This window comes from Neofelis nebulosa, chromosome 5 (assembly GCF_028018385.1).
Source record: "Neofelis nebulosa isolate mNeoNeb1 chromosome 5, mNeoNeb1.pri, whole genome shotgun sequence".
NCBI lineage: Eukaryota > Metazoa > Chordata > Mammalia > Carnivora > Felidae > Neofelis > Neofelis nebulosa.
In genome coordinates, this window is record NC_080786.1 from 88,812,778 (window position 1) to 88,825,805 (window position 13,028).

Genomic DNA, 13,028 nt, shown 5'->3' on the forward strand with positions numbered 1-13,028 from the left:
ACTTCTCATCCAATATCCCCAGTGTACTTATATCACAGTTTTGATTAACTTAATAGCTAGTATTCATATTATTATGATTAAGTAAATATTGCTTAACTCTGAGCCATATTACATACACTATGATTACATTTCCTTTTTTGTACAACTTTTTCTGTTTCCTGGAGTTAATAATTGCCTTACTTTTTATTTGCTTGGTTTTCTGTCATCATTTTTCTCTAAATACTCTGGCAGATATGTCAAATGCCTCTTAATGTTATTTTCCAAATGCTTGAATTCTTCAGAAATCTAACATATTCATTTCTTTTTTTGTCTTTGTCTAATGGCTGTCATCCTGTTCCATTCTAGACTATCTGTTCTCTAAGCCTGCTATAAAACTCCTGGAATTTCTCTTTATCACACTCTATGTCAGATCCAGGGAACAAAGATTTTCTGGATACAATATTACAGTGGATTTTTTTTTTTTTTTTTTTTGCCTACCCAGTGTTGAATGACCTCCCTATGTTTGAAGAATTTCCGGTGTTACAAGTCTTGGTGAGAGGAAAGGCAAGCCTTTCACACTCAAAACTGAAGATGTCAGATACACAGTTTTCCAGCCTCTCCTATATCCAAGAGTTCAGGCATGAGGCTGAGGCTCTGCCAATCAGATGAGCCCTCCTTATACCTGGAACTGGGAACTGGAAACCTGAAGAAGTGGTGACTTCTAGGAACTCTCTAAAAGCCTTATGGTAGCAGCAGGATGGCTGCATTCCTGGCTCCAGTGTCCAGCGCTTTCAGAGTCAGTGGGCAGGATTCAGCATCTAGACCTTGGTGCCTGCTGCAGGAGTGTCCCCTCCTAGACTGCTCTGACATACAATATTGAGTGTTGTTCCTAGCTGTATAGCCTTGAACTTAATTTGCTAGCCTTTCCAGCTACTCTCAGAGGGAAGGCTAGGAAATATATTTTTACCTGATCATTTTGCTGCTTCATATGAAATGGTGTGGATTTTTTCCTAAGAAAGAAGGGAGAGATTGGGTAATGACAATCAGTCAGTGCCACAATTATCACGGTTTTAATTTCTAAGAGCTTTTGGTTTAACCCAATTTTTCCTTATCCTTTTTTTTTTTATTTGAATGTCATCTCATTCTTGTTTTATGGATACAATGGCTTATCTTATCTCTCTGGTAATATTACTTATTCTCCCTTTAAAGGCTTTTTCTGCTCTTTTTACTGACTTGTGTTCTCTAGATGTTTTTCTCTTTGGCTTGGTCTCTCTCTCTCTCTCTCTCTCTCTCTCTCTCTCTCAGAGGCTTTACTAAAATGTCTGTTGAACTTTTGATTTCTTTTCCTACTTAGAAGTGAAGTACTAAAAAGTTGTTTAGAAGACCTGTATACTGGTCAGGGCCTGTTGATTAGGGCACCTCACTATATAATGATTAGGTTGTAGGCTAGCTTTTGCACAAGAGGATCCCAAAAAGTGACTCTCTAGAGGTTTTCAAAACCTCTGGACTCTTTAGTTCCTCCAGAGGAGACTCCTTTAATCTCTTGTCTTACCCAGATGGCTGCATGCATTTAGGGAGCAGGGGGAAGTAGGGGAGTTAGGGTGTCTCATTGTTTAGGATACAGACTTAAATTCAATTCCCCAGTTTCTAGCTCCATTTACCCATTCTTGCTGTGCCTGGTGTCCCAAGTCCAGGCACTCACTGGTTTTATTTCTTCAGAGGAAAGGGGTCAGGCAAAGGAGTTATTACCTAGCTGTGTGGGGAGAAGAAAGGATCTTGATTTCCAGCTATTTCAGATACAGTCTTGGAACCAAATGCCTTTACCTTACCACTTCCCAGGGACATGGCACTGCCTAGTCTTGAACTTTGCTGGGGCCTGCCAGGGTGCATTGGGCTGCTCCTTGCTGGTACCCTGTCTGTAGGGCCTAGAATTCATCCTTCTCTGCTCTGCTCACTCTGTTACCATTCCCCTGTCACCTTTCCATCTTCCAAGACCTGTTTTTATCTTTCCTCCCTCATTCTCCTTATGCTTGTGGGTTTATGCCTATCTAATTCCTTTTCTGTTTTCTCAGTGGGTTTCCAGGAGAGATGTGCAGTCAGTTTGCAATCTTTAGTCAATGAGGTGCTTGCTGCCCAGTTGCCCAATCATAGAAATGTCATAGCTGTTGACCACTCCCTGTCCTTCATCCTTGCTGCCTGTACCTTGGTGCAGACCCTTCCTATACAGCACCCAGACTCTTGTTAAGTCTGCAAACCAGTGTTCTGCCTCCAGATTCTCCCACATCTGTTTCTCCTTCCCATTGTCCACTGAATGATTTTCTAAAATAAAACTCTTATCATGTCTCTCTTACTTAAAAACCTTCACTAGAATCAAATCTCTTCCATCTAAAGTCCAAGATCCTTGGTGGGATTTGCAAGGTTCTTTACAATCCTGCTCTGTACTACCTTTTTGGCCCTTTTCCTCATGATGGCCCATGTATGTTCCAGTTAGACCTAAATGAATGCCCTAAACACATCTTGTTCTTTATCCCTTCCCGCCTTTGCATATGCTGCTCTGTCTTCACAGCTGCTTCACCTCCCGCTTCTCCATCTGGAAAACTCCAATGTATAGTTTAAAATCCATCCAACTTTTCATACGCATTTATACTACCTCTGAGAAGGCTTTCCTGATTTCCTCTCCTGTGCAAGTATAACATTTGATTTATGCTAGCAGTATAAAGAATTAACACATTGTTTTATACATTTATATTGAATATTTTACACATTTGTCTTCAGGCCCATGTGTCTGTCTGTCTTGAGGAAAAGAAATAGTAGTTTTATTCCTTCGCCCCTAGACTGTGGGCTTCCTTTAGTCACAAGCTATGTCTTTCCACCTTATATTTATCACAGTATTCCCACACAGTACACAGCATGCAGCAAACACTCAGTAAAGGCTAAACTGATGCACAATTGAGCAAATATTAACTTCAAAAAAATGAAACATTGATCAGTAAAGTAGAATAGAAAGAATTACACTATGATAAGAACCTAATCTGTGACAAACCAGATGTCATACAATAATAAGAATCAAATCACTATTGAGTAAACATTGTTGAAATCAAATGGATCAAAAAGATTAACTTGGGCTGTATTCTTTACCTTATATAGCCATGAATTCCTTATTTATAACAGCTGTGCAAGAGAGATATTTCTGACTATTGAAGACTATCATCAAAGACAAAAAGGATCTGATTAAATAGAAATAAAAAACATTTGTACAACACAGTGTCACAGAAGGAAACAATTATTCTGACAAGCACGGCCGATAAAAGCATACCTTCCAATGCATATTATTTTTAAAAATAGGAAGGTCAAAATCCAGATTCTACTAAAAAGCAGCATGCAGATGAATATGGAGTTTACATTTGAAAAATCAATGCCCAGATTCATTCATTGCTCATTCAACAAACTAACTTTTATTGTTAAGTGTAAAATATTGTTAGTAGTTAAAAATAGCCAGTGTTTCTCAAACATGTCCCATGTTCTTGGCACTGAGATAAGCACCTAACAGATTATCTCATCTAAGCTCAGACTTAGGCATTGTTATTGTCATTTTACAGAGGCATAGAGAAGTTAAACATTTGCTCAGGATATGAGACAGGCAGAATTTGAACACAGGTCCTTTCACTTTAGAACTTGTGTTCTGAACCACTATACAAGGTATATGCTGCTAGCTGTTAGTATCTGTTATAAACTAGGCCATCGTATTAATTCAATAAATACAAATTAAACCACCTTCAAAATATCATTGCACATCTATTAAGCCATCAAAAAATTAAATAAAATAGGTCTGTGGTTATCAGGTATATGAACACATTGCTGAAAGCAATTCCAGTGGATTTATCACTTCTAGATCTGTTGATTAAAGTTTTTCATCAAATTTGGGAGCCATTATTTCTTCAAATATTTTTTCTGCTCTTCTCTTTCTCTCTCATCTCTATGGGACTCCCACTACACATTAATTAGTATACTTTACATTCCCCCTTCTCCCCCCGCCCCCCCCTCCCCCCCCCCCAGTTTCTGAGGCTCTGTTCTTTTTTCTTCTACCTTTTCCTCTCTGTTCTTCAGTTTGGATAATTTCTACTGATCTATCTTCATGTTCACTGATACTTTCTTCTGCCATCTCAAATCTGCTGTTGAGCCCATAGAGTAAATTTTTTATTTCTGTTATTGTACATTTTAACTATAGAATTTTGATTTCTGAAATGTTTGTATGTTTTTGTTGATATTCCCTATTTTGAAAGTCATTGCCATCATATTTCTCTTAAGTCACTGACATTGTATTTTTATTTAATTCTTTGAACATATTTATTATACTAGTGCTTTGAAGTCTTTGTCTGCTAAACTCAGTGCAGGCCCACTCAGAGTCCATTTCTTTTGATTGCTTTTTTTTTCCAGAGCATGGGTCAGTTTCCTGTTTTTATATTTTTTAAGTTTATTTATTTTGAGAGAGATAGAGACAGTGCAAGTGGGGGGAGGGGCAGAGAGAGGGATACAGAGAATCCCAAGCAGGCTCTGGACTGTCAGCTTGGAGCCCGATGTGGGGCTCGAACCTAAGAAACCATGAGATCATGACCTGAGCTGAAACCAAGAGTCGGACACCTAATCGACTGAGCCCCCCAGGTGCCCCAGTTTCCTGTTTCCTTGCATGTCTTGTAATTTTGGGTTGAAAACCAGACAATTTAGATAATATAGTGTGGCAACTCCTGATTCTGATATATGTTTCCATGTTTTTGTTTGTTTTAGTAAATTTCCTGGATTTGCACTTTGGAATCTGTCTCCTCTGTGGTTGTGGATTTATGATGTCTCTACTCAGTTTTTTATTCTTATTTTTAACTTTTAGCCTGGCTTCTAAGGAGTTTGCCCTTGTGCCTACGTGGCCCATAAGGCTCCACCCTTTGCCAGTGGATCTGTGTATAGGTTGGGAAGCAGTCAAAGTTGCAGCTAGTTTTCCAGTCTTTCCTGGTTTTGCCAGTCTCAGTTTGGCCTCCCCAGGCAGGAGCATAGTTTTTCAGTCATCCAGGGAAATGTGGGGAGATATAGTCCTTCCATAGTCTTTCTGTGACTCTCTCATTTCTAGATCTTCCCATTAAGTTTCTGATGGTCCACTGCTTGCCCTAGCTGGGTCTGCAACCTCAGGCTAGCAAAACTGAGGACTTTTCCTTTTCAGTTTTCTACTATACTCACCATGTTTAGCTTATAAAGGCACAACTCACAAGTCTGCCCCCTCTGGCAGCGAAACTGCTGGTTTCTGACCAGCTCCATGCTGGTAAGAACGGGAATGAGGATGGGAGATCAGGCCATAGGCTCTCACTGTTCAGACCCTCAGCTCCATCAGTTTTTGAAAAATAAATACTTCTTAATTTTTGTCCCCATTTGGTAACTTCTAGAGCTGAATGATTACTTTTTTATTATTTTGACCAGTTTTATACTTATTTCTTGTGGAGAGGATTCACTGACCACTTCACATTGCCATCGCTGAAAGTCCCTCTGGTTCATTCTCCTCCTCCTCCTCCTTCTTCTTTTTAAATTTTTGTTATCGAAGTATAGTTGACATAACATCTTTGGTTAATTCTCTCTGGAGAATTATCTTTCATGATATAACAAGAAATATAAAACTATTTCATTGCCCTAACTTTGTAAATCTGTTTGGGGGAATTGCATATCAAGGAAACAACTCAAAATCAAACAATAAACCATAAAATGTGTTCAAGATGGTCATAGCTGCATGGTTTGTGCTAGTAGCAAATTAGAAATAACTTAAATGTGCAACGTTTGGAAAGTGGTTAAAAGAATTATATTATCAACTTAATAAAATACCATATGGACTTGAAACATGATCCTTTGTGGACTATAGCAATGCACATTCTTGGTTTGTACAGGTTAACTAAAACTATGTGTTTATTTATTCTGATAAAGATATGGAGTGCATTTTAAGAGATAGTTTAATATTTATTTATTTATTTATTTATTTATTTATTTATTTATTTTTAATATAATTTATTGTCAGATTGGCTTACATACAACACCCAGTGCTCACCCTCCTCCATGCCCATCACCCACTTCCCCTCCCCCCCCCCATCAAGTCACTCATCGTCAGGGAAATATAAATCAAAGCCACACTGAGTCAGAGTGGCTAAAATGAACAAATCAGGTTTAATATTTATTTTAAGTAACTTCTATCAAATTACTTAATTTGTTATTTTAAAAATTGACATAATTATGTTTATTATATTTGATACATATTTTTTAATTTTTGTTTATTTGAAAGAGAGAAAGAACAAGCAGGAGAGGGGCAGAAAGAGGGAGACACAGAATCCGAAGCAGGATCCAGGCTCTAAGCTGTCAGCATAGAGTGCAACATGGGGCTCGAACTCACAAACAGAGATCATTACCTGAGCCGAAGTCCAATGCTCAACCGACTGAGCCACCCAGGCGCCCCTATATTTGATATTTTTAACATGTCTAATGCATAACTTTGTGTACCTGTTTGTTTTGCAACTAAGGTGTGATAAAGTAAAGTTGCTTTCTCTTTTTTTAAGTTTATTTATTATTTATTTTGAGAGAGAGAGAGAGCATGAGAGAGAGTGGGGGAGGAGCAGAGAAAGGAGAGAGAGAAGCCTAAGCAGGCTCTGTGCTCTTAGCACAGAGCCTGATGTGGGGCTCAGTCTCACAAAACATGAGATCATGACCTGAGCCGAGGTCAAGAGTTGGATGCTTAACCGACTGAGCCACCCAGGCACCCCTTTGGTTATTATTGGTTATTGCTTTCGTGGTTATTATTTTAGAATCTATAACATGAGAGACTGTCCTCTCCCACCACTAGTCTGTAAGATCTGCTTCTTCTAGCAAAATCCTTGACAAGAGAAAAAATTTTTTTTAGTCATTTTGGAAGGGTTTTGAAACCATACCTGTTCAGAATTCAGAAAAATTGTCTGCCTGCTTTGTTGTACCTATTCAAGTTAGTTAGGTTAGTTGAGAATCCTTGCATGAATTTTCCCTCACATTGCTGACATATAAAACTGCGCTGTGCTTGCTTGGAGAGCACACCCCTTCCTTTTGTTTCCCCTCAGAGCCCTTAGAAAACATACACACATACATACAATTCCCTTAGGTACAGTGTAATTGAGGTTATGTGAGACTGAGATTAACTGGGAAAGGGTGAGCTTAACATTTCACAGATCTCAGAGAGGCAAAAAATCTAAGTCCTTAAACAATACTCTTCCGTCTTAATAACCAAGGGGACAACTGTATTTCACTAAGCATATGATTAAAAAAATGAATCATGCCTTGGGCATGTTAAAATTGTACAATTTGATTAATGGTAATCAATAGTATTCCCATTTTTTAAAAAAGTAATAAAGCCATTAATTCAAATCAGTCATAAAACTTGGCAGAATTTATTTAAATCCACAATTAATGAGGAGACATTTATTGAGCACTTCTGATACACAAACTTCTAAATGCCAAGATTTGGCATTTAGAGATGTAAAAAACAGTCATTGCCCTCAAGGTATGGAGGTACAAAAGATAAGTATAATAGTAGGAAGCACATAATGAAGGGAGACAGATGTTGAAAGGATAAAGGCTACCCTGGGGCTAGATGATTTCTTTATTCATTTAACCACTTGTAAGGAATATTTACTACATCTCAAATGCTGTTTCAGGTATGGGGGACATTCTGTATAGACATAGAAGGCCTCTGCTGTCATCGAGCTTGCATTCTAGTAGGGAAAGACACATATTAAATAAGCAAAGAAATATATAACTGTAATGTCAGTAAGTGATAAGTACTATCAAAGATAATAAAGCAAGGTAACAGGATAGAGAGAGAGACTAGGGTGGAGAGAAAGGTTACTGTTTCTGATAGGTTTTCAGAAAAGATATCTCTGAGAAGAGGATATTTTAATGGAGAACTGAATTGTATAAAAGAGAGAGCCATGCAGAGATATTGGGGAAGAGTTCTAGGCAGAGGACATGGTGTGTATGAAGGTACAGGTGGGAATAGGATTGGCAAATTCCAAGAACAGCAGAGGTCCAGCAGCAACTGGAGAGGAATGAGCCAGGGGAGAGGGATAGGATGAGTACAGTGAGGAAAGGGCCATGCAGGTCAGGGTTGTGATATGATCAGATTTAGGCTTTAAGGAGATAACTAAAACCAAACCAAACCCTGTTGAAGATATATAAAGGTAGGCTAAACTGCTATAACAATAACCAAAAACATAGTGACTCAAACACAACAGAAATTTATTTCTCACTTGCACTAATAGTCTAGGAAGGCTCTCCTCCATGTATTGATTCGGGGACTCAGGGTCCTTCTATTCTTTTGACTTTACTATCCCTTAGTACCTTGTCATACAAAGTCAAGACTCAGTTCATATTCATATTCATATTTCAGGCACAAACAAGAGGCATACCTATTCTCCTAAAGACCTTGGTGCAGAAGTGACATTTATCACTTTTGTTCACATTCCAGTGGTGAGAACCTAGTCATCTGGACACACCTAGATGTGAGAGATCCTGGATATACTCTGACTGTGGTTTCTACTACAGGAACACAATACAGTAAATCAGATGAAAGATGAAAGTGACTTGGACTAGGATGGGAGAGCAATGGAGTGGTCATATTTTGGATACATTTTGGTGGTAGGATCAACAGGAATTACTGATGGAATAGATGTAGGTATGTGAAAAAGAGGAGTCCAGGATAAATCTTTGATATTTGAGTGAATGGTAGTGTCATTTATTCAGATCAAGAAGACCTGGGGAAAATAGATTTCTGCTTTAACCATGTTAAAGTTTGAAGTGTTTGTTAGCCATGTAAGGGGAGATATTAAGAAGACAACTAAATATTCAAGACTTCAGTTCAAGGGAGAGGTCGATGATGATATAAACTTGGAACATCAGTGCGTGGATAGTATTTAAAGCCATTTGAGACTAGATGAGATCTCCTAGGAGTGAATATATATGGAAATAAGAAGATTGCGGGGGACTAAATAAATACTGGGATACTCCAATATTCGGAAGCTGGAAGGAGGTGGTAAGCCAGCAAAGGAGACTGACAAGAAGTGGCCAGTGAGATAGGAGGAAAACAAGGGGAGCAAGTCATCTTAGAAACCAAGAGGAGGTAGTGTTTCAACAAGTAGAAAGAGATCACTTGTGTCAGATGCTGTCTGAAAGGTCCAGTAGGATGAGGACTGTGAGTTGACCATTGAATTTGAAGTTTCACGTCATTGGCAACTGTAGGAAGGGAAGTTTAGTGTTGTTTACAATCTTAAGAGTGGGCTGAGGAAATAGTGGGAGGTAGAAACTGTATAGGCAATTCTTTTGAGAAATTTAGCTCTAAGGAAGATAAAGAAATAGAGCAGTAGCTGAGGGATGACTGGGAAATATTTGTTTAGGTGGGAGAAGTTACAGTATATTTGTATTTGGTGGAAAAAAGTGATGATGCAAAAGCAAAGCCCTTGAGCAGGGCACTAGTGGAGGGATGTGCCTTATGCAAGAGCCAGGGATATTCATCCACTGTAGAAGGAGGGAGGGCGGAAGAGAGGATACAGATGCAAGTGGCTTGGTAGCTTTGGTGATGAGAGAATATAAAAGCTCTCTTTTGAGAAAAGAGGTCATAAGTTTGTTACATCAGAGAGTAGGAGAATGAGTTGACTAGGTGTAAGACCACTGAGGAGTGGAAGTGTGGAAGTGTGGAAGCAGGTAATGTAAGCAAGGGAATGCTCTTAGTCTTTGATCATAGAATCTTAGCTGGGTAAGAGGGTACTGAAAAGAGGAGGTAAGTAATAGAAAGCAAAAACATACCAGGGCAAATTGACCGGAGATCCCTCTGTAGGCTATGAACAGTTGAGGCGGGAGACAGCAGAGTAAATGAGAAAAAAGAAGTGATAAGCAGGGGTAGATAGATTGAAATCATGATTTAAGAGATGTAAAGTTACTAGCCTCAAGTGTGGTCAAGGGAGTTAATAGTTGAGGTGAATGGAGGTTGTTTTTGGCTGAGTTACAAAACTGGAGAGGAGGAATTCATAGATATTTGCTCTTAAAAATAGAAAAGGGTTTGGTAACAAATTGGTAACCAAGGATTCGGCTCATTTATTTTTTAGAGTTCTTCCTGAAGTCTAGGCTCCAGGACCAAGATATCCAGAGGAGACCAATTTCTTTCTACACCCACATGTGCAACCCCTGGGTCTCCCTGTTAGGGGTGAGTTACCTCATTTTTATCTCAATTGTCCTTGAGAAAGAATTCAGGTAGAGATGTTGATCTAGGGAGCTGCAGAGGGAAGAGGAAAAAGGACACCCTTAATTAGGAGCAATGTGATTTAAGTGTGTTACATTAGACTTTAGATGGGATTACAAATGGCAAGATTATATTTAATGAACCACTTATTTCAATCAGTGGTTTACTTTAAAAAATAATTAATCATCTGTGATAACCTCTGGGTCACTAAATTTCTAGGTATACCAAATTAGCATAATTTCACTCTAATTTGTTTCTTCTAGGGAGAAGTAGGACAAGGAGCTAGGGTAGGATATTTATTGATAGTTTTGATTACAGGGTACTTTTGGATGGGTGTCTTCTCAACTATCTGCTTAAGTGCAGTTTTTTGAATTATGTGTGAACTTCTATTTAGAATTTATAGTGATCAGAGGTGGATTAGAGGGACTGTTGTTTCTTGAAGTCTTTACCTTGTGACTTGCTTACCACGTGATAAACTATTAGGTGACTTGCCTTCGTATTCTGTTTCCACAGGCTGTTGGGTCCCTTCTCATCATGTTTGTGATCCAGTGGGTCTATACCCTCATTAACATGGGTGTTGCTGCCATTGTGTATTTCTATATCGGTCGGGCCAGTCCAGGGCTTCACCTTGGTAAGCCATTTTGCTGCCATCTTCCTTCTTCTCTTTTAGCTTTCATTGAAAAAACTGCATTTTGAGCACCTATTAAATGCCAACTAATTCAGATTCTAATCTCATTTTCAAGTAGCTTATTATAGTCTAGGAGGAAAAATATAGCATGCATATAAATGGTAACAAAAAATAATAACAACTTGTAAGGTTTATAAGACGTGTGGAAGTAAAATCGATGACAACAGCAGCACAAGGGAGGAGGAAAGAAATGGGAACATACTGCTTTAGGTTTCTGATACTAATGTGAAATACTATAACATCACTTAAAGGTAGACCACGATAGGGGCACCTGGGTGGCGCACTCAGTTAAGCGACTGACTCTTGATTTTGGCTCAGGTCCTGATCTCACAGTTCATGGGGTTGAGCACTGACAGTGTGGAGCCTGCTTAAGATTTTCGCTCTCTCTGCCCCTCCCCTACTCACGCTCTCTCTCTCTCTCAAAATAAATAAATAAATAAACATTTTAAAAAAGGTAGACCATGATAAGTTACAAAGGTATACTACAAGTCCTGAAGCAACCACTAAAATAATACAACAAAGAGTTATAGCTAATAAGCCAATAAAGAAAATAAAATTGAATTTAAGAAAGGCTCAAATAGAAATAAAGCAGGAAAAAGGAAAATGATCATAAAGGACATATAAGACAAACAAAAAACAGAAGGGTGGTTTACAGCTGTATCAATAAACCTAGCTATACCTATGTACCTATATAGTTATATCAATAAACACACTAAATATAAATAGTCTAAATATTCACAATTCAAAGGTATAAACTCTGAGATTGTCAGATTCAATAAAAAAGCAGCTATATGCTGCCTATAGGGAATCTACTTTAAATATAAAGACACATGGGTTACATGGGTGGCTCAGTTGGTTAAGGGTCTGACTCTTGACTTTGGCTCAGGTCTGATCTCATGGTTGTGAGATCAAGCCCCACACAGGGCTCCATGCTGAGCATGGGGTCTGCTTGGGACTCTCCCTCTCTCTCTCTGCCCCTCCCCAGCTAGCACACACGCACACACTTGCACTCTCCCCCTGCCTAAATAAATAAACATTAAAAAAAATAATAAAGGCACAAATAAGTTAAAAGTAAAGGGGTGGGAAAAGATAATATCATGATAACATGAAACAAAACAAAGCTGGACTGATTATACTAACACCAGACAAAACAGATTTCAGAGAAAAGAATCTTATCAGAGATATAAAGAGGGTCATTTCATAAAGGTAAAGGATAAAGAGGGTCATTTCATAAAAATAAAGGGAAAAATTCATCAAGAGGATATAACAAACCTTAACATTTATGTACTTAGAACAGAGCTTTGAGGAGTGCCTGGGTGTCTCATTTGGTTAAGTGTCCAACTCTTGATTTCTGCTCTGGTCATGATCTCACAGTTCATGAGATCAAGCCCCACATCAGGCTGTGTCCTGGCAGGGTGGAGCCTGCTTGGGACTCTCTCTCCCTCTCTCTCTGCCCCTCCTTTACTCATGTTCTCTTTCTCTCTCAAAATAAATAAGCATTAAAGAAAAAAAAAAAAGAAACAGAGCTTTAAAATAACATGATGCAAAACCTGACAGAACTGCAAAAAGAAATAGAAAAGTTTATAATTATAGTCAGAGATTCCAACACCTCTCTCTCAATAAACCTAGCTCTACCTATATACCTATATAGTTATATCAATAAACACACTAAATATAAATAGTCTAAATATTCACAATTCAAAGGTATAAACTCGATAATTGCTAAAATAAGTAGGCATAAAATCAGTAACACTTTATTTATTTATTTTTAAATGTTTATTTATTTTGAGCAGGCAGAGAGAGAGAGAGAGAGAGAGAGAGAGCGAGCACTAGTGGGGGAGGAGCAGAAAGAGAGGGAAAGAGAGAGAATTCTAAGCAGGCTCCGAGCTAACAGAGCCTGACATGGAGCTCAGTCTCCTAAATCGTGAGATCATGACCTGAGTCAAAATCAAGAGTCATATACTTAACCAACTGAGCCACCCAAGTGCTCCAAATCAGTAAGACTTTAGAAGACTTGAAAAACATTGCCAACAAACCCAAGCAAATTGACATTTATAGAACATGCCACCTAACAACAAC

At 38.5% G+C, this 13,028-nt stretch overlaps 1 protein-coding gene across 5 annotated transcripts in view; it reads left to right on the forward strand.

The window, feature by feature from the left end:
• Positions 1-13,028, forward strand: part of SLC12A8 (solute carrier family 12 member 8) — a 139,410-nt gene that overhangs the window by 116,078 nt on the left and 10,304 nt on the right. For 3 of the 5 annotated variants that reach the window (XM_058731086.1, XM_058731087.1, XM_058731090.1), the window contains 2 exons: positions 10,128-10,225; positions 10,775-10,892. The exons of the other annotated variants lie outside the window; for them this stretch is intronic. In XM_058731086.1, the coding sequence (XP_058587069.1) occupies positions 10,128-10,225; positions 10,775-10,892 (216 nt within the window). The remainder of the gene's footprint in view (positions 1-10,127; positions 10,226-10,774; positions 10,893-13,028) is intronic. 5 annotated transcript variants of the gene reach the window in all.